At 38.4% G+C, this 25,509-nt stretch overlaps 1 protein-coding gene across 1 annotated transcript in view; it reads right to left on the reverse strand.

Annotated features, from left to right (window-relative positions):
• Positions 1–9,452: 9,452 nt before the first annotated feature.
• LOC114665137 (delta-type opioid receptor-like) overlaps positions 9,453–25,509 on the reverse strand; it is an 81,606-nt gene continuing 65,549 nt past the window's right edge. The window contains exons 2-3 of the mRNA XM_028819542.2: positions 14,475–14,830; positions 9,453–12,260 (exon numbers count right to left, since the gene is read on the reverse strand). Of these exons, the coding sequence (XP_028675375.1) occupies positions 11,731–12,260; positions 14,475–14,830 (886 nt within the window). The 3' untranslated portion in view covers positions 9,453–11,730. The remainder of the gene's footprint in view (positions 12,261–14,474; positions 14,831–25,509) is intronic.

The following is a 25,509-nucleotide window of genomic DNA, read 5'->3' on the forward strand; positions in this document are numbered from 1 at the left end:
TCTGCTCCCCACCTAAAACATCCAAGTGACTTCAAGCAGACAGGAACTGAACTCTCTCAACTGGGCCACTTTGCCACCCTAATGGCTAAAATTGTCTGTTATAATTGACCGCTGACCCTGTGAGGTTTATTTTTTTCCAAAATGGTGCCAACAGGATTTTTTGTTTTCTGATGTCAACTACCCACAGTTCGGTGATAATGTTAACAGAGAGATATTATTAGGTTCCATTTATGCTAATCAGTTTGAAACTGCTTTGTTTTACTGTGTGTTTAAACATCTGTATCTTTATGTGTACTCATTATGTAATCAGTTTCTTGAAAAGTTTATAACTGTATGTCACTTATGGACTTGTTACAGCACTTTGCGATATAAAACCAATCTGAATGGAACTGAATTGAATATTATCCATTTATTTTTGCTGGATTTGTGGGTGTGAGGAGCATTTGACATCATCATTAACTTTTTTTCCATTTGTCTCCTTAGAATGGAGGAGGAGAAAAGCCCAGAAGACCATTGAGGTCACGTCCTTCACTCCTGAAGCCCCACCCCTTCTGGTCACAATTGAAGTTGGCATTCAGTTACAGAACAGCTTCTGAGGGACCATGGAGCACCGAGCCTCTGAAGTCCATTTTCAGCACGACACTAAGCTAATCATTTATTAAGCCAAAATTAAGTGTCCTTTGCTTTACACAATAACGGAGAAGTGATTCTATCGCCAACTCCCTACATTCACTTGTACCTGCCAATATATGGTATCCAATTAACTTAATGGACACTCACTTCAAAGAAAGCGTGTTTACTACCAGTGTGAATGATACAGGGTTATATTGTCTCCTTCAAAAATCAATAGTTTGCCTTAGAAATTGTAATATAGCATAAGCACTTCATAAGTTATGCAAAATAATTTTACATTACATTTATGGCTGACGCCTTTATCCAAGGTGACTTACAGCATTTGTGATACAATGGGTTACATTTCTTTTAGTTTTTCTACACCACACTGTCTGCTGTACCATGCAGAATACACATTATGCAGTGTGCCACGGCCGGGATGCCAACAGAATGGAAAGACCAGGGGTGACAGCATTGGTAAGGCAATACCTCCCTGGGACACTAGAGGGCAGCCTTCCTGGGTGGCTGTGGTGCCATGGGTTCCCACAGGGCTGGAGTTTGGTACAGCCCTGTTTAGGTTCCATAGGGGCTGCCAGGGGGCGGTGCAGAGCCCTATAGTGGACTTCCACCACACCTGGGAGTGATTCCAGGTAACACTGATGAGCCACCTGGAGCACTCCCAGTAGCTGAATAAAAGGAGCCACCTCACTCCATTCAGAGTCAGGAGGAGGTGGAAGAAGCTCACCAGAGAGGGAGAGGGAGTGGAGGTGGAAAGACAGAATGAGAGAAGAAGAGAAGTAAATGAATGACATTTGTATCATGGTGCTTCATACTGTGCTGTGCTCTGGGGAGCGAGAAAAGTGTCTACCCTCTGGAAAATAAAGTGTGTCGCACTTGCGTCTCTGCCTGTCTGTGTTAGGTTAGGGCAGCTGTACGTGCCCCAGTGGTCCACAGCAGTCAACAACCATAAAGTAGCCAGAGAACAAATAGTTGATTTAATGTTGCTTGAGTGTGAAAATATTTATTCTTCCTCAGCTTTTTCTTAATTTGCTGCCTGTTCTGTACCCACTTTTATTGTAGCCCTGCTCATAATGAAATTGGCAATGCAGGGTCCTTCCACATAAAACAAATATTATTTGTATTCATGGAAAACGTATCTATCATATATAATAAACTGTACTGTTATGGACAAACTCCTTCTCTGCAAACTCTGTGATGTAAATACAAGTGTGCACAAGGCCTGACAGCTCCCTACTTCATGCCATCTCACGGAAAGTCATCTGAATCAACCTCATCTTGCAAATTTTCATGTAGCCAGCACTGAATGTTTAGGATGTGAGAAGAAATAAAGTGTCCAGGTAAAACTCACGTGAAGAGCTAGAGCCGACTTTATTGTGTTAATGACCAGGCTGGCATTAGACATCAAGTCATGTAATGGAAATAAGTTTTTGTTATGTTTCAGGCTGGGGTTATGTTTATTTTCTGTTTACTTGCTGTTTTTTAATTATCCTTTTTCATATTTTTAAATAAATTTTGCTATGTTTGTCTATGATTTAACATTTATGCACTGTCACTTTAAATGTTCTTGTGTTTCTTGCGCTCTGTGGGTGGAAGCCCAAGAGGTGGGGCGGGTGCCACCCTAACGTCACTGCTGCTGTGTCCTCCTTATTTATTTATAAATCGGCTCAGCAGTACAGGACTGAGCTTGTGAGTGAGTTTGTAAGGATTGGATTTACTGTTTTTCATTATTTTTGTATAATTATTATTAATATTATTATTTTTGTTTTTTTTTTTTATTATTTTTCATTTATTTTTGGGATCTCGCATATTTAATAGGATATTAGTACTTGCTTGCTTTGGATTTCCCTTTAGGCAAATCTTTTATGCCCTTGTTTTCCCTTTTTGATAAATAAATTCCTAGTGTATAAAATTTAATGCTTACCTTATGTTCACAAGCTAGAGTTTTATAATTTCCCTCTCACCACTTTAGGTATTTTTGTTGCATAATTTTTGAACTTTACAGGCCTTTTCCCATTTTGGGGCCTGTTTAAGCCACAGCCTGCTGGTTGGAGTTGGGGATTGGCTGCCTTAGAGTGAGTCTCTTCATGGTAGGCCAGTGAAGGTCCTGGCCTGCTTTATGGTAATTCTGGAGACCACATATCTCTTTTTTCCTTTCTTGAAATTTCAAATCACAACAGTATTCTCCCCTGACTTCTGTGTTGTAATGGCATTCTATCTTACAGGGAGTTTGAATCTGCAAACCCAACTACATTAGTTGGGTTTCATTTCATAGAAGTTTTTTTTTTTCAAATTTTACTCTTACATACCTACATTCCTGTGTTTTGCACTGCCAGTTATTATTATTATTATTATTATTATTATTATTATTATTATACATTTTTGCAAAGAATTCAAGCAGAAGTTAACAAAAATTTTCAAACTTATTAAATTTACTTCTACTTTTTAATGTACTACTTTACTAGGTTTGTAAGGGATCCAACAAACTAAAGGTGTGAACTAATCCTGGATAGAGTGGTACTCCATCACACACCCACTGGGCAAATTTAGAATTGACACCTTGTTTGTCATGGTAGGGTCCTAAGATAGCCCTATTCCATTTCCATTCCATTTCAGATGCTTTATTATGTAGACCATAACAGAATTCCCAAATCTGATAATTTTACCACACTGTCAGTATTGACTGCTATTGCAGAGTACCAGAACAGACAGGAGAGAAAGTTACAAATGTATTCATGTATTTTAGATAATATACCATAAATATAAGGAAATTGACAATGAGTGTTAGCAAAATAATAAGCAAAATAAAACAGCCTGGATAATAGGCTACCAGGTGGCTCTCTGTCTTATTATGTTGATTGGTTTCTGGTTCAATAAGGTCCAGAATGGCTGTTGGATAGAACTAGAGAATTTGCCTCTCCTCAGGATGGAAAATGGCATAGAGGGAATGCTCTCTACTTACTGTGGCTACAGTCCCTGGCCCATGTCGTGGAATAAGGAGAGGGTTCAGTATACGCCAATAAAAAGAACAAAGAAAGGCCTCTTCAGTAATTAGGTCGTAAACTGCCTTCTCAAATCTGTCTATCAATCCAGGCTTTCTTCCATGGGGAAATGGGCTCAAATATTTTAGTAAAGCATGTCCAGACAGCCTCACACCCACTCAGGTCAATTCTCCCGCTTCCCATTACAGATGAGACAGAGCATTTAACTGTAAATCTCATCAGCGATCACATGACTAAAACTCTGAAGAATAACAATGGCTTTTTTTCAGAAATCTGCTTTTATCTTTATGTCACCTGAAATTACATGATATCATTCCATTATCACTATATTAGATAATAGAAATACACATAAAAATGAAATCCTTAGCTCGGTTCATTATTCTTCTGAATATTTTTATTAATGAATATATTTTAATCACCATAACAGCACCCAAGGGCAAGCATGCTAGGTGAAAATCAAATTGTAGACCAGGTATTTGTCATATGTGTGCTGTTAAGTAAGAAATCTTAACTATAAAGATCGAAAAACTGAGACATTCCTTTGTACTAGACACTGAAGTAAACATTTCAGAGCAAATTAATGCACACTGTGCCACTAAGAAAATTCCTAAAAGTTTACTATTTTACTTATAATAATAAAAAAGCAACCTGCATTGCTTACTGCACTTTATATAGAATTTAGCTGATCCTTTCACAGAGCATGACAAATTTATGCTCGGCTTAGTAAGCAGCAACTATACGAGAGACCTTGGATTATGGCTATCCTATAGTAATGGAGTGCACATTGGAAAATTAATTGAATAGCTTATATGGATTGGTGCCTGGGTGCATTTAATGCATTCATATAGATTATTACTTTTCTGTGGAAACAGCAGTTTGTCTCAGGCACATGAATGCAAAAGCAAGAATGGTAAAGGTTATCCATCCATCCATCCATTTTCCAACCCGCTGAATCCGAACACAGGGTCACGGGGTCTGCTGGAGCCAATCCCAGCCAACACAGGGCACAAGGCAGGAAACAATCCCGGGCAGGGTGCCAACCCACCGCAGGGTAAAGGTTATCCCACACTGAAAAGAAGAAAAAAGTTTAGGGATACGTTTTGAGTGTTTACCTTCATCAAATGCATCTCTAACATTCTTTACTTTTTCCTTTTGTCGATGCATCCCTTCAACTTCTCATATGTGTACGCAGCTTGTGTGCTCCATCGTTCCCATGCACGTCCCTTTGTCAGTTCAATTATCAGATTCCTTTCTGCCAAGGCCTTCTGTCCGTTGGGAGTTTATACAGCCACAGGACAGTAGCTTGTCATATTTATACAATATGCATGATTTTCAAAATACATCACAGATGTTGTAACATCTGGCATGAATGTTTGTATTTTGATGAGTTTTGAAACTATTTACTTTGGAAAATTATAAATAAGTACAAGCAAATTGTGAAAAATCAAATTCACATGACTGGAATTCAACACTGAATTTTGAAAGTAGCAAAAAAAATAAATCATCGGATGTGTTCTCCAGCACACAAGGCGGAACACAGACATTCCTGGTGTGGTGGAGTGGTTTCTAGCATATAAGTTGATAAATATTTAGTATGTCTTTATTTGTAAGCTAGACAAAGCACATGTAATATTAGACAGTGTTTCAGGAGGCATGTTTTACTTCACTGATGAGAACAGAGGTGCTTTGATGTCTACCAAACCAACACCCCTCCAGTCTTTAGGACTAACTCAGAACGTGGAATTTATGGTGAGGGGGATGGAGCATCATACCACCTTGGCAAGAGTCACTGCGTGTGGACTTAAGAGTCTGCAAGCCATCCACCGCAGGAAGGTCATAGACTGTGTCACACACGTGTGAGTAGGGGGACGTTGTGTGGATCAAGTAAAGGTAATTCCACGCCAGGCCAGGGGAGGGCGGGGTGCATTAAACCTTCTCCTGTTGTCTCTGCAGACCAGCTGCGGGAAAACCTATCTGAATCAAGAATGTCACTTCCTGTTCCGGCGCCTAGAAGAACGTCACTTCCTGTTCTGGCGCCCAGGCTGATGTCAGAAAAACACCACTTCCGGTTACCCTACATCACTTCCTGTCTGACCATTTAAAACTGCCATCTTTTCCAACCTTCATCAGTTCTGTCTTGGACTCAGTACGATCAACAACACTGTTGAATGAAAAAGAAAACCTTTGCAGCTAGGAACATTATACGGATGGCTGCCCTAAACCTTTTTTATGTGTGTCGAGACTGTTCCTTTTTACAACTGACTAAACAAAGCAACTGAGGGATGAGTTGTACCTGAGCGTGTTCATTGGTAACTGGCCTGGAAGAGACACGTAAATTACTTCTATTGGTTTAAAGTTTGGCTGTTAATGACTGCTTTTGAATCAAAGGTCATTCAGTACAATGACAACCCACTGGTTTTCTTTTTTGTGGTAAGAATAGTATAAGGTTGGCCTTTAACTTTGTCTTTCTCACCGTTTAGACATGAAGAGAAGACTATGATGAAGGTAACTCTATCTTGTCAGCCATATTGAGATAGGCATGTGACCTGTTTCAGTTCTCCATTCAATGGCCATGTGGTAGCAAAGCAAGCTAAAGTGAAAATAAGACGAGAACCACCTACTGTATGGACTTAAGGTGCACTGTGTAAGGGTATGGTTTACCAATATTCACATAGTATTCTGCTTCCTTGGTATTTTTGGTCATTTTTTATCAATAATACATAATCACATGTGTAACTTAACTCCTGCCTGTTTCTTTACTCTGTCTAATTGCCTGAAGTTACAGATGTAGAAGGGAAGTGGGGAGGAAGTGCTAAGTTACCTGATCACAGAGTGGTAAGATGTGTGGATTTCATAAATTTCATTAAGGTCTACATAATAAAGAGCATAAAGGGGAAAACAGGGTTACCATGGGACCTGTCAAGATAAAACACCTAGAATCGCTCAATAAGAAGAGAGTAGGGTGTAGCTATTGAATTTGCTACTAGGTGTTGTACGTGTACAGTCCGGTTATTCAGTCTGCCGAGTGGCATTGTGTTGAGTTGATCGGTTGTTTATTCTACAATCATGCATGTGACTTGAGATTTTTTTTTATTCTTCTCCAAGCCACCATGGCAGGTTTTCAAGAGATAATGTTGATTTTTTTTCTAACACTGACAGACTTGTTCATAAAGAGTTTGTTCCCTGTGGACAGACAGTTTAATAGCAACATTACATTGAACTGTTGAAGCTTCTGTGGGGAAGTATCAGGAAAAATACTGCCTGGTGTCATGGAGCACCCAAAACTAGATTTGAAAATGAACCTTGCACACACCATGTTGTCAGTCAAAGAGTTTTTGACCAGAAGCAATACGATTTTGCTTCACACCCACCATATTTGCCAGACCTCGCTCTCTCTGTAACTTCTTTTTTTTTTTTTTTTAATTAAAATTGAGACTGAAGGGAAGAAGACTTGCAACCATGGAAGAAATCCAGAAAATAAGGTAAGTACAAGAAATGTTAACAGGAATAGGAGAAGTGCTGGGACAATTCTATATATGAACAGTTAACTAATCTGATCACCTGTGTCTTCATTAATTTTGTACAAAAGTATTTACTCCTAGCTTGTTTCATTTAAGACACAAAAAATGAGAGTGGAAATATTGGAAAATGCTGTGCATTGAAAGTCAGTCATTTTCTAACCTGCTTATCGGTGAACAGGGTCACTGGGGGTGTGGGAGCCTATCCCAGCTAGTATAGGGCACAAGGCAGGAACAAATCCTGCACAGGGTGCCATTTCATCACAAGGCAAAGACACACACACACACACACCGGCCACACACTAGAGCCAATGTAGGATTCACCCATCCTGCCTGTCTTTAAACGGGAAGCAGGAGCACCCGAAGGAAACCCATGCAGACACAGAGAGTTCATGCAAACTCTACACAAAAGGAGGATATTAACCCTGGGATATTAACCCTGGTCTCCTAACTGCAAGGCAGCAGCACTATCACTATGCCACCATGCCACCCTCAGAGTACTTTGTGAAAGTGGTCAAAGAATAACACTAAATTCTGAAAGCAGTGTTAGATGAGCATGACAACCTTGAAATATGGTGCTTTAAAGGCTTAAAGAAAGATGTTCTGTCTTTTATTTTTACCTGACACTGTTTAGTGGTTTGTCCTTTTCTCCATATAAAAATAGCACTCAATTCAATTTATGAGCCTTACTCTGACCTGAGGCATTCAAGGTGCATTGTGCGTAGTGCAAGATGAGCATGGTGCCTGGACTCCAGTGCCAAAAAGATAAGATGCCCCCAAGAGAAAATCAAATGACAGAGAATCCAATGCCTGTCAGATTGTCCTGTGTGGAGTAACACAAAATGAGCAGATGGTGGGGATAAAGGGCACAGCTTGTCATCAGCTCTCCTCTGCCTGCAAAAGCTCACAGTTGAATCATGACTAAAATAAAGGAAATTAAACTTCAAGCTACCTGGGGATCAAAATAAATGAACTAGGAGGCTAATGGATTACATCCGCTTTGGAAATGACATGCTTTGTGTTGCTTTGCTTAGTTCTGTCTGGCACACCCAGTTTTAAACAGACTGGCCATCAACTTGATAAAATAGACAGTGAGGTCTAATGCACCGGGAGCCGGAGCTAAATGAAACTACCCGTGAGATCAAATAAACTTATTCATTTGAAAATTAGCAATGTGATAATAACAAAACTTTAATTATGTTCTCTATCTATCTATCTATCTATCTATCTATCTATCTATCTATCTATCTATCTATCTATCTATCTATCTATCTATCTATCTATACTGCCTTTCAGATCTATCTATTTTTTATGTAATGTTTGAAATAAAAATTGGGAAGTAAGCAAGGATCAGCTACAGGTTTGCAGCATGTGGTTTAATGTCCCGGATGGGAGATGTCTTAGTAGGGATGCTTTTAGTGTGCATAACTGAAAGCTCTCCAGAAACAGTACTGCTGGTGATGCTATAATGCAGGGAGGAAACTGGGAATTGCTTTCTTCTGAGAGGGTGCAGAACAGGGTTGTGTGTCCTTGGCCTCCTGTTTCCTGTTTGTTCAGACAGGTTGCAACAGAGATGTCTGGCACTTCAGTCATCAGGAGGTGCTAGTGGGCAAGCTCAGACACCTGTGCCCAGCGGAGGGCACTGTGAGGGGAAGGGAGGGGGTCAGGTCCTAAAGAAGTTTGTGGAGTTAGACCTATCCCTCTTGTCTACCTGGAAGTAGTTTAGGATTGGGGCTTTAAAGGAATACTCCACACAGCATGAAGTTTTACTTGTGTCTCTGCCTTTCTGTGTCAGGTTAGGGCGGCTGTACACCTTCTGGAGGTCCCCAGTGTTTATATGTATATATAAATATATATATATATATATATATATATATATACACCTACCTACCTACCTACCTACCTACTTAGGTGGCCACCCTGGCCACCTATTGGTGCCCAACACCCAGTCGATAACTCGCTTCTCTCACTATTCTTGCACGGTAAAATTTTTTCTTAAATGAAAAATAAAAAAAAAAACCCATTTTACAATATTTCACATAGGGAGGACCGAGGACATGATCTCAAATTCTCCTTTCTGCGAGACATCCATACTACCATTGTGCCACCTGCATTGCTTGTTGACTGCTAACACACAACTCCACCCCTACTGTTCTTAACAGAGCAGATGTATATAATGTAGTTGTATATATATACAATACAATACAATTTAGTTTTGTATAGCCCAAAATCACACAAGTGCCACAATGGGGTTTAACTGGCTTTGCCTCTTGACAGCCCTGCAGCCTTGACTCTCTAAGAACACAAGGAAAAACTCCCAAAAAAAATCTTGTAGGGAAAAAATGGAAGAAACCTTAGGAATGGCAGTTCAAAAAGACACCCCTCATATATATATATGTTGTATATGTATCTGTGAAATGAAGAGATAATTGGTAGTATTTACTTCAGATTCTACTCCATTTCCTTCACCATCTTCTGGACAGGGTGGGCCCACCACTGCTTTTTATCAAGCTTACTACAAATAGCGCCCATTTTTCCAGAAACACTTAAAGAATACTGAATGCCTAAACAATTGGGTAATGTTGGCAACATGGAATAAATGATAGTAATACATTAAAAATAAGATAAATAACAGTTTCCATCAGGCAGTGATACTATAAACCATGGTTTGGGAATTGCAGTATTGATATTTGTCCGTGAGATGGAGTGGTGCCCAATCTAGTGCTGGCTTCCACCTAACAATAATGACATGATTGGCTGTTGCTTCCATGACTTTGAATTGGATCAAGGAGGTTACAGTCCATTTTGTTACATTATATCTGTTCTGGGCACTTTATGGTTTATGGGGAGTGCTGAAGGTGCACTGAAATGGGGCATCAGAGAGATTCATGGGAAATGTGATTTTGTGTTTGTGAGGTTTTTGCTTGATTATTTTAGTATCAGAACCTTTACTGACTAAAACAATTTTTTTACAGTACTACAACCACAATCAAATCATTTAGCTTCTCTGTTTGGTATTATACATATATTTAGAAAGATTTATATAAAAATAAATATTTTTATTTTGGATTTTGGTTTGGTGTTACTTATAAAAGAAAACACAAAATAAGAAGCTTAAGGAAAGCTATGTGGAGATGCAAAGCTTATGATTATGAAAAGACAACTGCCAGCAGCCTTGGGCTGGATTGTCCTGTAGAGTGCACATTAAATGAAAACGATGAGTGTAATGCAATCGCTGCGCAGCTAGAGCCGCACAGAACATAATGAGAGTGGGCCAAAACGTATTATGGCTGCTTCAGAGACATGATTTAAAGGCATTATAGGGCTATTGCATTCACAGTAGCAACTGTTTCAAATCAAAGTAGGATATTTCTTAAACAGTAAGTATCTTGTAGGATCTTGGCAACCGTTTCTCCAAAGCTGTAAGTGATTACAATGAAGACATGGCTGTTACTAGGGGTCTACAGCTCTTTACAAGACAGTGCTAATTCAGCCTGATGCTATTTCACTATGAAATTCAGAGCAGCTCTTCTGGTTGCTGCAACAAGAACAGAAGGACGATGACTCTTGCTCAGAATATTTTCAAATCAGCTAAAAATTCTCTTATTTTTATGACGGTAAAACGAAAGGCTTCATGTGAGATATCCAACATACATATTAAGATGTTATCGGCTAAAAAGTGCCTGTCCAGCTCCCCTGCTCCCCAATTTACCTTTTGCAAAATGCACCAGGGTTCAGCATCAACAGAATGACTGAAGTCCACTGCAACTTCACATAAAAAAGGTGAAAACAAAAACTCTTCATAGGGTAAATGTGGATGAGTTTTGTGTGCACTGCCAGATTTGAACAACCCAAGTGATGTTAATTAAAAAATATATCTCTTCTGTTGAATGCCGGATTAATTTCACATTGTCCAGTATTGTCATCTCTGGCAGATAATAAATATTCCTTCAGTACTTGTCTTCAGTTTGTATTCAAAGTACATAGGATAGCAATTATTAGCATAAGCTCCTTAAATTCCATTCACGTCAGCTTCTAAACTCGTTGAGCCTTTCAGAAGTCTGTGTGAACGTGATGATGATTGAAATTACACCAAATATAAGAAACTTCTGCAAATGTTTGTCAGTCACAGAAGTATACACATGTTCTCTTATTGTTTTCTAAAGGAAAAAATCCTAATTTCAGAGTTTATACTTTTTTTTTTTAAATGTAATACATCGAAAGTGTTTTTTCCAGGCTGGCATCTATGACCTTTATCAAATATCTAAAAGGACCAATAACAAGACATGGCCGCTGCATTTCATTTGAGAGCTTCTGTAAAAGTCTATGTGATGGGAGAGTTTGTTGGAAACGCAAAGCAGCTCTAGCAAATCACATAAGGAATTCAAAAGGAGAATCCCCGAGCTAAAGTGGGACGTGGAAAAAAGGGCTAACTAGAGCATTGTTATAGGGCTGTGAAATCCTACCCGAGATCACTTGAGCTGCTAGAATTCAGTGGTAGAAATCTGAGTGACCTCTGACTGAAGCTCTTGCTGGGTTCTTCTAGAACGAGGCCTGTATGGCTGCTGATCCATGTCTAGTCATACTGGTTTCTTCCCTCCTTCTGAAGGTGCACAGACCGAGACTGGCTCCCTTGTGGTGTTCCTTCCTCGAGTGAAGCTATTCTGGTCCATCCTGGAGTGAAAGGGGATGCAGAAATCACGGAAGCATCTCTTGAAGTTCTCATCTAAAAAAGCATAGAGGACAGGGTTCAGGCTACTGTTGGTGTAGCCAAGGGCGATGCAGAGGTGCCAGCTGGCAATCACAAATGGGTTCTTCTTGTCAATTTCCATGAGAGTCTTCACAATGACAAAAATGTGAATGGGCGTCCAGCAGATGATGAAGGCAGCTACAACCACCAGGACCATGCGAGTGATTCTCCGTAAGTTTCTATCCTTCTCCTTTGAGCCTGAGAGCAGGCGCACACTTTTCAGTCTGAGGATCATTAACCCATAGCATATGGTTATCACCAGAACTGGCACGATAAAGGCAAAAATAAAGACACAGATCTTGGTTACTGTGTCCCAGTACCAGTCTGGATCTGGAAACTTCAACACGCAATTAATATTACCTGCAACAGAACAGATGGGCAAAGACAAATAAGAAACTGTTATTTAAAATGTACATTCACAATGACTGCAGCACTTTTCCTAGATTAAGCACAGTCAGCCCTGCTGGACACCATCTATTCATTTATAAATATACTGTATAATACACCACTGGTCATTAAAATTGCAAAACTATAAAAACTGCATCGTAAAGAATGGATAGGTCATGGTAGAGTGTGAAAATTATTACAAGTGCAGCACATGTGTAAATGATTTGTGTGTGAGTTTTGACTCTGGACGTTCCCACACTGGGTATAAGAAGTGCCTGCAAGGGGAACCTCATTGAGTAACTGCTGAAATTTATTGTACTCTTAGGATCCAAACATGGCCCAGCAAAGAGGACGACAGCTATACAGCTCTTGGACTTTGAGTGAGGGAGAATTATGGGAATGCAGAAAAGCAGATTGTCTTTCTGGGAAATCAATTTCGACATCGGTGACAAAAGTATGGCATCAGTTGGTATAGGGCATCTTGTGCATATGGCAGTGGTAGACTGAACATTCACATCACAGAATCTAGCCCAACATTTAGGTATTGTTACATGTCAATTGGTGTCTGCATGCAACCATTTGATGCTGTTTGCAGCTGCAGGGCCTTTGGATACCCGTGACCCTAAACAATGAGCATCAGAAACTGCAAAGATGCCAAGAATGCTGCCAATGGCAGGATGACTTATTTTTGGATGAGTTACCCTGTTCAATTTACTGTAACATAATGGACGGATCGATGTCTAAAGGAACCTGAAAGGCCACCAACACTTACCACAGATGAATTTAAACCTATGGAGGTTGCAATTGCATGTCATTCTAAAAACACACATCCAATGTATCTTCCTGTCTATGCCGGACCATGTACAAGTGGTTATTTCGTGATCATTGTGCGTTCCACATGTGTGAAAAGGCCATACAGTACTTCTAATCATGTATGCCATGTATCATAAGCAATCTGCCAGAGAAATATCACCATGTCTTTCTTGGTGTTGCAATTTTAATGGCTAGCAGTGTATTATGCATTGGGTAGAGATGCTCCAATCAAGGATTTTAGGACTGATACTGATTACTGATTTCATGTTATTAGAATTGCTTTTATCCTTTTCAAGTTTTTATATACTAAGTTCCTTTATAACCAGATGTGTAGAAGCCTTATGTTCCAAATTAAATCGTCAGTCTTGCTACTCTTATAATTAAACTGTAGATTGCAGGGTTTACCTTTTCACTTTTTATTAACAAGATTCAATTATGTTGGCTTACTGTTCAATGAATATAAAAAACACAAAATATATAATTTTTTAAACAAATCACAAAATATTTTATCCATAATACATATGGCATAAAAGAAATTAAAATGCTTGTCATTATTACAAGTCACAATTGTAATAAAATGTTCATGTTTATCAAGAAGATACAAGGCTAAAATGCTTAACAAATATTTATGTAAAATGGGCAAATTTGGCTCTTTAGCTAATAAGCCCACTAACAAACGAGGGATAATTCTTCTTTATCTGTTCATTTTGTGAGCTGCTGTGCTAAATACAAGCTCATTCACCATCAAGGACAACGAGTGTCCATCTTAATTAAAGGACACAATGAAAAGGTCTGAACTCATTAAGGCAGCTTCTCTTTTAACATCTCTCTTTTCTTCTAGTTTGAGTTCAACTGGACAACATCTTCGTCTGCTATTCCACTGCATGCACAGAATGACTCCTCAGATTCCTTTTGCCCAGTTTATTCTTCCACTTTCTTTATTATAAAAATCAATATTCTGGTCTTCTCTTTCTCTTTTCTAACAACTGCCTGGCTACTTACTTACAAAAGCTTCGGTTGCAAAACTGCAAGCGTATTTCTTCAGGTACCGTAATATTTTGCGTAAATGAGCAACACAAATAAATTACAGTTAAACATTAAAAAAACATTTAATTTCAGTATCTTCTATTTTAAGATTGGACAATTTACTGACCACCAGTTGAGTCATTGGCCAATTTAGATCGGCAGTTGATTGATCCGAGTATAACTAGTTTTGTGTTTATGTTGTATTTACTTTTTTTCATACTATATTTGTGATTATTGCATAGCACAATGGATTCATAAATGGAAGTGCTATTAATAAGAACAAATTCAACAAAATTGATATTTGGCTTATAAAAGATTGTCGGAAAGATGGATTAAATTCCAACTCACCTTTATCTGTAACTCTGGTGACAGCCATTATCATTATTGGCACCCCAATGGCTGAAGAAAGGATCCACACACAGACATTAATAATCTTGGCTTTCACTGGAGTTCGAAAGTCCAGAGCCCTGACAGGATGGCACACAGCGATGTAGCGATCCACACTCATCATGGTGAGAGTGAAGATGCTAGTAAACATATTGTAGTAATCAATAGAAAGGACGATCTTGCAGATAAGTTCACCAAATGGCCAGGTGTCCATCAGGTACTTGGCACTTTGAAAAGGGAGTGTGCTTGTGGCCAAAGCATCAGCCAGAGCAAGATTAAAGATGTAAATGTTGGTAGCTGTCTTCATTTTTGTGTATCTGCATAAAAGAAAAGAAAAAGGGCTTTAACATTGGGTTCTGTTTAATTCTATCTTGATTAAGAAATCCATCAGCATTTGAAAATTTAAGATCATTCCATCCATTTTCCAACCCACTGAAACCGAACACAGAGTCACGGAGGTCTGCTGGAGCCAATCCCATCCAACACAAGGCACAAGGCAGGAACCAATCCCGGGCAGGGTGCCAACCCACCGCAGGACACACACAAACACACCAAGCACACACTAGGGCCAATTTACAATCACCAATCCACCTAACCTGCATGTCTTTGGACTGTGGGAGGAAACTCACGCAGACAAGGGGAGAACATGCAAACTCCATGCAGGGAGGACCCGGGAATCGAACCCAGGTCTCCTAACTGCGAGGCAGCAGTGCTACCACTGCGCCACCGTGCCGCCATTTAAGATCATTTGTTCCCTGAATTGTTTTCTCCATCAAAATGTTGCAGACAGCAAAGTGTATCCTGGCAACACTGAGCACAAGACCGGAATCAACAATAAGCAGAATGTGAGAAAATGGCGGTAGTACACGTGTACACGCTTATCATCGGCACAATTTTAGATGGCAGTCCATAGCAGAACACATTCATGGACACTCACCGTGCACTTCAATCAGACCAGTTAATGTAACACTGATACATGTAAAAAAAAATTCCCAGAAAATCCCACATAAACACACAGACTGATCCTAGACTTGAATTAAGACCTTTGGAGATGTGCGCAATGTTATTACAAAACACTAAGTCAAAATTGCACTACATTTGCCATGTGACGTGTCAGTACGAAACAAAATGACACCCTGAAACACTGCTAATTATTTAATAATGATAATAACAATAATAATAATTCTTTACATTTCTCACTACTTGAAGAGTGGGGGGTCACTTCAACCACCTCTATTATGTAGCATCTACCTAGATAACACGACGGCACACAAGCTGTTAGGTGGTGAAGTGGTCAGATAGTTAGCCAATCAGAGACAGTTGACGATTAGGGGGCTAGTATGACTAAGCTATGGTGGGCAATTTAGCCTGGACATTGGGGTACACTGTACTGTTTATGAAAGATGCTCAGGGATCTTTTAGTGCCACAGAGAGTCATGACCTTGGTTTTACATTTCATCTGAAGGATGGCACCATTTTTACAGCACAGTGTCCCTATCACTGCACTGGGGCATTGGGATCCAAATTCAGACCACAGGGTAAGGGCCTCCTGCTGGCCTCACCAACACCTCTTCAGGCTCCCACCTTAAACCTTTTTTAAAATTGTCTCCTTAGCAATTTATGGCTGGGCCTGAACATGCATAGCTTCAGGGGGATGACCTTTTCTGAAGTGCATGTGGTATGGCCGCTATTTACAAATGTCTGCTGCCTCAGGGTAATTTGTTGTGAAGTTCATGATATTGTAAACTTATTAAACAGACAAATGCACAATGAAATGTTACATTTTCTGTGCAACTAATATTAGTTATGCATTTACCTACTTTTGCAGCCGAATTTTATAGAAGCATGACTTAACAATTTCAACATTTTATGTACATCGACTAGAAAATCCTCTCAACATGCTAAATGCCATATATAACACTGTTTTAATATGCCATTATCAATAGATAGACTCAAGACAGGAGAAATCTGAAAAAAAAATATATATGTATATTATAATTATATATATATATATATATATATATATATATATATATATATATATATATATATATATATATATATATATATACGATTGAGTGTTACAGTGATGGCCCGGAGAGTCAACAGAGATTTGACCTTAATGAGTGTTTATACTGCCTGAAGAAAAAGATGAAGAGGTGGATCCCAAGGACCAGGAAATGAAGAAGAAAATACCGATGTCTTTAAACATGCCAAAGGTCAGAAACCAAAAAATCAAACCAAGAATTAAAAGTTCCTGATTAGTGTTATAGTCAGAATCTTTTATAAATTTCTTCTGTTTTATTTCTATGTTTTTGCTCCTTTTTACATTTCTTTTATCTCTTTTGGTTTATTTTATGGGCGCCACCATTTTCTGAGTTGGTCACTATGATAACTACTGAGACAGTGTGACAAGTTAAGTCATTGACACGAGCACATAATAGTCAGTCCGAGGACCTTTGGGCTATTGGTGATTTTATTGAAAATAAAAGATGGATATTCTGGGTTACGATTTGTGTTTTGTTGAACTATAGGCTTGATTTTTTGGTATTTGAACTGAGCTCAGTTCTTGATTACATTTTGTCTTCCAGCACCTCAGAAAATAAAAAACAAATTTGCCTTGTCCCTAACATAAGCCGAATAACCAGAAGTCAACGTCAAAAAAAACTCACCAGAAATTTGTAGTAACCCCGAAAATCAAAGAAACTAACACACCAGGAGAATCATTTCGTATCCTCCACAATCTTGGTCAACCTTGAAATTGTGCACTGCTGGCTTTTATACTGTGTGCAATGATGACACTGCACAGTTCCCATTGTCACATGGTAGCAACCACAGGTAAAAGTTCACAAGATGGTGTCATCTATTGAAAAGTAACCTGCTTTTTAATAAATTTTGATCAAAATAATAGGCAATACTGTATAACTGATACTGCATAACAACTCTTCCATAGAAACAAAGAAAAGCTAAAAAATAATTTTTTAACATTCCCTATTTCAAGACATATACAAGAAGAAAACAATTGAATTGAGGGGGAAAATTCTGTGAGGTTTCAAAGTGAAAAGTTATGTTTTAGTTTATCTATTTGGCTGCTGCTTTTCCGTTGCTCTCTATTTTTAGTTCTTACCGTGATGTCAGATGCCAGTGTCAGCGTACAAAATTTCTGTTAGTGTTTCTGTGTTCAAGTTCCCAAGATGTCCTCTTTTCTGATATGTTCAGATTTCTTCATGCTGTCTTTGGGTTCATTTTGTGTTTTAGATTTCTTTTGTAATCTCTCTTTTGCTTGAATTTGGATTTGTGTGACTGTTTCATATTGATTCCTTCCTAATAATATTTCTATCCCTCTTTCCTTAACTTTATTTGACGTGAGTCCTTTTGTTCATTAAACGAGAGCCTCCTTCGCCTTGTACTACTTACGAGGTGAAGTTCCGTATATACTCATGGATAAGTTCTCCCGCGAATAAGTCCGGACTTGATTTTACAGTATAATTTCTGGTATTTTATAATGTCGGACGTATAAGTCGAATGTGAAAAACACACACTATTGGTCCAAGGGATTATGATTTGCTAACGCCCACCTGAGAGAGTAACCACGGAGCACACTGCCTTCAGTGCATGCTCCTAACCTCTCTCTCTCTCTTGCTCGTGATCTCGCTCACGCTCTCTATTATGCCTACGTGACCACATGGTAATACCCAAACTATTCCGAAGCAACGTTTGCACTGATCTGTGCTTTTTGTATCTCACACCATCATACACCTTTATCGTAAGAGCATCCCTTATCTAAGAAAAGAAGAAAATACGAAGCTGGTCTTAAATTAAAAGTCATTGAAGTAGCGAAAGAAATTGGTAACTGCGCTGGTGCAATAAAATTCAATGTGTCTGAGAAACTGATGCGAGATTGGAGGAGGCAAGAAGATGTTAAAAAAAAATGAATTGTCGCATTTTTGAACGGGCGTATAAGTCGAGGTCTGATTTTATGATTGATTTTTCTGGTTTCAAGACCCGACTTATACGTGAGCATATATGGTAAGTCCTTGTGGGCTCCTCTTAGGAGTTTGGTAGATACACCTTCTATTGGGTTAGGGCGCACACCACAATCTCTGTTATAAAGACTAACCTTTAGATTTTTATTTTTTTAATGCACATTTTATTTTCATTTTTTTTTTGTGTTTTACCATGAGTAGAAGCTCCAGAAAACATGTTGAAATCTTTTTATTTCAATTTTGTCTCTGTCCAGCTAGCCATCCCTGGCAAAGCAGCAGCTGTGTTGTCTTGTTTGAATTGGTTCCTGAAATCTGCCCATGCCTCACTGAATGATGAATGCCCAGCTCCTCAGAAGCCATTCATGGTGGCTGTCCAGTCTCTTCAGGAGGCTGGCCAACTTCCTGGTGGTGATTTCATTTTTATATGCTCACTTCCTCAGTGAGAAACCAAGCTGCAAACATTTAATTGACCATAAAATTGGCGTGATTTAAATTATGCTGTCATTTTGGATATTTTGCACATTTTATGTCACCACCTAATTAATAAAAAAAAACAACTGGATGTCTTTATCATGCAGGCTAATACTTTCTAAATGTTTAGATGAAATGCAGTCTATTGTAATGGACGTTTTCCTAGCCGTTAACTTCCACTAAAATAACTGCTAAAGCTATTTTGCAACACATCTTTAAATTTCACATCCTCTTAATTGCTTCTTTATGGCTGCTCCACTTTAATGTGTTTTCATAACCAGGAGATACCTTACAAGTTAGAATTAGGAAGGCTGTCAGTTGTGGCAAATTCATGGCATAGATAAGAAGGCATTAACACTGTGAGCCCACTAATAGTGAGCACCAGTTCAAGACTCTCATATGCACTTGGCATCCCTGGCATAATTCTCAAATTTGCATTGGCACAATCTCCTTCACATGTGCATTCTTGGCGGAACAACACATTTCATGTTTCTGGGCTTAAACCAAGGAGGCAATCATGCAAATGCTTCTTGAATAAATTAAAGTTCTCAGGCATATCCAAAATGTGCTGTGTGCAGATGGAGCTGGAATTATTTGAAAGGATAATATATGATAATTGCTAAATAAATGTTCATTAAATTAAACAAATGGCCGGGTTTGAATTAACTAGGCTGAAATATATTGTTAACCTGTAATTCTTAAAACCTTTTAGGAAATTAGGTTATTAAAATATTAAAATCTTCTAAAAGCAAAATCACGAACAGTTGAAGGTCATCGTATCTGGAAATAACTGAGCATTTGTTTTAAATATTGTATACATGGCATTTCCCTTCCTTTACTTTTCCAACTAAATCTTTGTTGACTTTTTAGGTTATCATTCAGCTTTCATCCATTTTCTGCACAGTATTTGTCATTTTTGGGAGCTGAAGTCTATCCCAGTGGCAAAACACAGACAGACCCAAATGACAAGGCCTGCCGGGCAGAGCCACACACGGTGACAGTAAAACTTAAATTAATAAGGAAGAGCATGGTCAGAATTTTAGTGGCAACATTAAGAAGAAAATGTCAAACTAATAAGAATAAAAAGTTTGAATCAGTGTAATCAGCCTTAATTCAGGGTGTCCATAAGAACTGTAATGATTTACTTCATGAGGAAGAAGATCATGATAAACCAGAATAGTTGCATCAGATACCTGAACGACAATTTAAATGTTTAAAATCTAAATATCCTCAATTTTAATAGAAATGTGTCATCTTTTTCACCCTCTGATAGAGTTCCTTAGAGGGCTCTCCCCCAGTAAGGGATCGTAAATCAAAAATAACATCATATTTATTATCACTGACCTTGAAATAATCTAAAATGATACCCCATATGATTTATTTTTGACAATTTTTCTTTTTTATTGTTTTTGTAGTGGCTCTTATAGGGCTGGGACCACCAGTAAAGAATCGTATATTAAAAATATGATCAAATTCATGATCAGCAACATTGAAATATCGTAAAATGACTTTCCAAGTGCCTATATTACAGATCCTCACTTTTTCAAGGGTTTTGTAAAATGGAGTAACTTTAACCCATCATATCCCATTAGGAGGTGATCCTCTGGGGTCAATTGAGGTCACTTGCACAAATTCATGTCTGACCATTTTTGCTGCAGACTCTTTATCATAAGGGTTTAATTTCCTGCAGAAAATATGGTCCACAAATGGCCTAATATTAAGCTCTTTCTTTGGGTCTAGAGGGTCAAATATAGGGGGAACCCCAAAAGCTTGACATCTTGCATAATGCCCTGGTATACAAAATCTGCAATTTTTTAAAATAATAGATCTCTATATTTTCATTATATTGTGCTCTTCAAACAAAGATGAACTTAAATACAGGACACTTACATGGGTAATTTAGCATCAAAAGCATCTTCTTTTCATGAATTGTACGAGTATCAATCACAGTAACATCTGTTTAAACAGAGTAGAAATCCAGGAGATGCTTCAAGGTATATTGATTACTTTATAACCAGTGAACGGATGGGTGACCCTAGGACCAGGAATCACCGAATTAGTTTACAGCTTGGGAAAGGAAAGTAAACAGATATACTTTAGCAGATCAGAGTCTGAACCAGGACATCCATCATTTTGACAGACAGCCAATCAGACTTCCCATTGTGTATTCAAACATAACATTTTTAACTCCTAGGTGTAATAATTTACATTTACTTATATTAAATTTCATCTGCCACATATCTGTCCAAGTAATGATTCAACAGATTCCTATCCAAATAATTTATATATTAAAAACAGCAGCGGCTCTAACACTAACTCCTGAGGAACGCCACTCTTAACATCAGCCAATTCTGACAGGTTTCTCACATCATCACCCTCTGCATCCTGTGTTTTAACCACTTCTACACACCTCTACCCACCACACCCCTTTAATCTGATGCCCGACCTCTCACGTGAGACCTTATCAGAAGCAACCTCTGAGACAAATTAGAGGATTTATGTCGACATAACATTCTCATAGTTTAACTAATGTGTAGAAGCAATTCTAAAGTAAATAAAATGTTAGGCTATACTGTATAAACTGTTGGATGTAAATCGAGGGATGTTAGAACATATGATACACTCGTAAGACACATCTGGAGTACTGTGTGCAGTTCTGGTCACCACACTACAAAAAAGACACAGTTCAGCACTTGAAGCTGTGCAGAAGATAGCTACCAAGTGCATCCCAGGACCTAAAGATAAGTCTGACAGACTCAGAGAATTAAATCTGTTTAGTCTCAAATAGGGGAGACTGCATCGGGACCTAATCCAGGTCTACACAGTTCTGAAAGGCATCCATAAAATCGATCCAGTTGAATTCTTTCAACTAAATGGTGAATCACTTACTGAAGGACACCAGTGGAAATGAACTTGAAGTACATTTGAGACTGAAGCCGGGAAGCACTTCTTTAGGCAAAGAGCTACAGGAATCTGGATTAAACTACTGAGCCATGGAGTTAAAGTAGAAACCTTGACAGACTTTAAGATGTATCTGGGTGAGATTTTAGGAAAATGTACCTATCAGCCAAAAAAATTAGCCTGATGGGCTAAACGGTCTCCTTTCATTTATCAAATTTAATTGTAAGTTGTAGCACGCAGGTCATCATATTGTGAGTCAACCTAACATTCACGTCCTCTGATAAAACACAGGGAAATAAAAACTGGAAAATACCTTCAAGGTAAAAGAAGCGATTATACCAGGGAGCAGATGGGTAGTATGAGTGAATGAACTGCACGGCAGAGTCAACTACTTAACAGGAGATACATAAAAGTCATTTCGGAAAATAACGTAAGGCACATTTTAAGATGTAATTAGAAGATTCACATTGACAAAGCTTCAGAAACGACAAGGAGAGAAAGAGTAAAAGCTACAAAGCCAAGTGATCATTTAATTATCCACCTGCTATGGATTGTTGAATTTAATGGCTGCAGTGCAGCCATTTTTGTCCTTGAAAATAAATCAGCCAGACATAGTTCTATCAATTTGTTCTTATGGCTGTTTTTTGATTTTTTTCACTAAGCTTAAGGAGTAAGGTTTACTTTAATTTGCTGTTTTCCAGAAGGTTTGGGAGTGTTTATACTAATTAAGGCAAAATTTATTTTTTATTAGCGCAGGAAATTTTTTAAAGATTCACAGACACTGCAGTGCTTTCTGATTGCTGGGTCAAAGTGCTCCTTTGATGCAGAACGCTTTCATAAATAACTGAAAACTAATGATAATGTCTGTTTGTGTTCCTGTTATATTAAAAGTGTCTAGAGCTGTATAATATCCTTTTAAAATTAGCTGAACTCTTTGAATTTTTATTTTACTATACCATATAAAACACCTTTGAACAGCAAACAAGATTACGTTACAAAGAAACACATCCTTCCTTTTACTGAACCCACTTCATCATATTTCATGGGTAACATGTGGCACAGGGCAGGAACTGACCCAGAATGAAGCACCATCCATCAGCGGGCACCCACTCACTCAGACTGTCACTCATTAACCTTTATGTCTTTGGGCTAAAATACATGCAGAAATGGAGAGAACGTGTAAGTTAAACATTGACATAGACAGAACAAGGATCTGAACCCAAAAATCTAGATTTGTCAATTACGACACCCTAATTAGAACATTAATGTGGGTAATAAAGAGTTGAAAAAGAAACTTCAAAGGAATGAAACAGCTGTATGAGACGTATAAGACTAGTAACTCCATTGTGAATCATAGGGAGCATGAGAACTTGAGGGAAACCATTAAGAAGGATATTAGGGAGGCTAAAAGACAGTTAGACAGGAATATAGCAGATCAGGCAAGAGATGACCCCAAGAGATTCTTTCAGCATTTGAGTAGTAAAAGAACAGTCAAGGAAGAGGTGAAGTGCATCAGGAATACGAACGGGCAATTAAAAAAATACAGACAGTGAAATATTAGATGCTCTTTTATTTTTCTGAGGCCTTCAAATGTGGGGAAGTAGATAACCTCCCAGCAGTTACAGGGACTACTAAGGAGGTACTGAGTGATTAGGAAATTGTGGAGAGAGAGAAATACTTCCTAGATTAAACAGGCTAAACTCAAAAAAAATCATCAGGGCCAGATAATATGTAACCTCAAGTTCTTAAGGAGGTAAGCGAGTACAGATAAAAACCCTTGACTTATATTTTTAGGACGTCACTGTGCACTGGGGAAATTCTGAAGGACTTGAAAATGGCAAATATTATCCTGTTATGTAGAAAGGGTGAGCGGACAGATCCAAACAGCTATAGGCCAGTACATTTAAAGTGCATCAAGATTAATTAATAGAAGGAATTATTAAAGGAAAGATTGAGCAACACATGGCAAATACAGGAGTTTTAGTGAACAGTCAGCATGGGTTTAGAAAGGGGAGCTCATGTTTTACCAACATGCCAGAAGCAAAAAAAAGTATAGGATCAAAGTGGTGCATATGATATTATTTGACTTGCAGAAAGCATATGATAAGGTACCACATCAAAAGTTGGGCATCAAACTAAAAGAAGTAGGGATTTGGGGTGTAGTGTGTAGAGGAGTGCAGAACTGGCTCAGACACAGGAATTAGAGGGTGATGGTGCAAGGAATCTATCAAAATTGGGTGATGTTAAGAGTCCCACAGGGGTCAGGGTTAGAGCCACTGCTATTTTAAATATATTTAAATGATTTGGGTAGGAATATAAATAACAAGTTTGTTAAGCTGGCAGATGATACCAGGCTAAGAGGATTGGCAGATAATCTTGATTCCATTGAATCATGACACAGGATATCATTACACAGGCTTGGGCAGATTTGTGGCAGATGAAATCTAATGTAAGCAAATGTAAAGTATTACATGTAGGAAGTAAAAATGTTAGGTTTGAATACACAATGAGAGGTCTGAAAATCGAGAGTACACCTTATGAGAAGGATTTAGGAGTTGTAGTGGACTCGACACTGTCAACTGCCAGACAGTGTTCAGAAGCCATTAACAAGGCTAACAAAATGTCAGGTTATATAGCGCCTTACTGTGTGGAGTACAAGTCCAAGAAGATTATGCTCAAGGTTTATAACTCACTGGTGAGGCCTCATCTGGAGTACTGTGTGCAGTTCTAGTCTTTAGGGTACAAAAAGGACATTAGTAGCATTGGAAAAAGTCAAACTAGACTAAATCCAGGCCAACGGAGGATGAATTATGTAGAAAGACTAAAAGAGCAGAGCCTTTTCAGTTTAAGCAAAATAAGATTAAGAGGAGACATGATTGAAGTGTTCCAAATTATGAACAGAATTAGTGCAGTGGATCGAGACTGTTACTTTAAAATGAGTTCAATAAGAACACAGGAACACAGATGGAAACTTGTTCTGAAACATAATTTCAAAGCATTCATTCATAATTCTTATGAACACAATACTGAACATAAACACATGTTTGTGGTAAGAAATGATACACTGCACACCATTAGCATAGCAGAGGCAGTTATAAAGAATAGACCTGTAAGGAAGAGAGAAAAGGAGGCTGAAATGGTTTCACTTGAACTATGAAGAGATGGAGATGAAGAGAGCCTCAGTGTCATGATTTATTAGATTTTCTTCAGCACTGAATACATTTTTTTTTTCTGGTAGTATTTTGTAGTTTACATTTTTTAAGGTCAGAGGATTGAAATATTTTATTAGTTCCTCATTTTTCACTAGAGATAAAAAGCTGAAATTATTTAGTTATAATTTCGTTTACTGCACCGCTATTTTTTGGTTCTTTGCCATGACACAGTTAGTTGTTGTATGGGTGGCTCTGAATGTCACTCTTACGCCGGGTTTATACTTCATGCGATGCAATGCATGCTGTAGTGGACGCTCCTGCTACGCAAGCGTTTTACTGTTTATACTTGAGTAAATCTGGAGGAATCCACCAGGTGGCAGTGCAAGATATCATCACAGTGAGAACAGGTTCAGCTTCACTGTGTTGTGAATTGCCCGGCACACCCATTAAATTCTGATGACACCTTAATAATTTTTAATAATTTTT

Source organism: Erpetoichthys calabaricus, chromosome 14, assembly GCF_900747795.2.
Source record: "Erpetoichthys calabaricus chromosome 14, fErpCal1.3, whole genome shotgun sequence".
In the NCBI taxonomy this organism is placed as follows: Eukaryota; Metazoa; Chordata; class Cladistia; order Polypteriformes; family Polypteridae; genus Erpetoichthys; species Erpetoichthys calabaricus.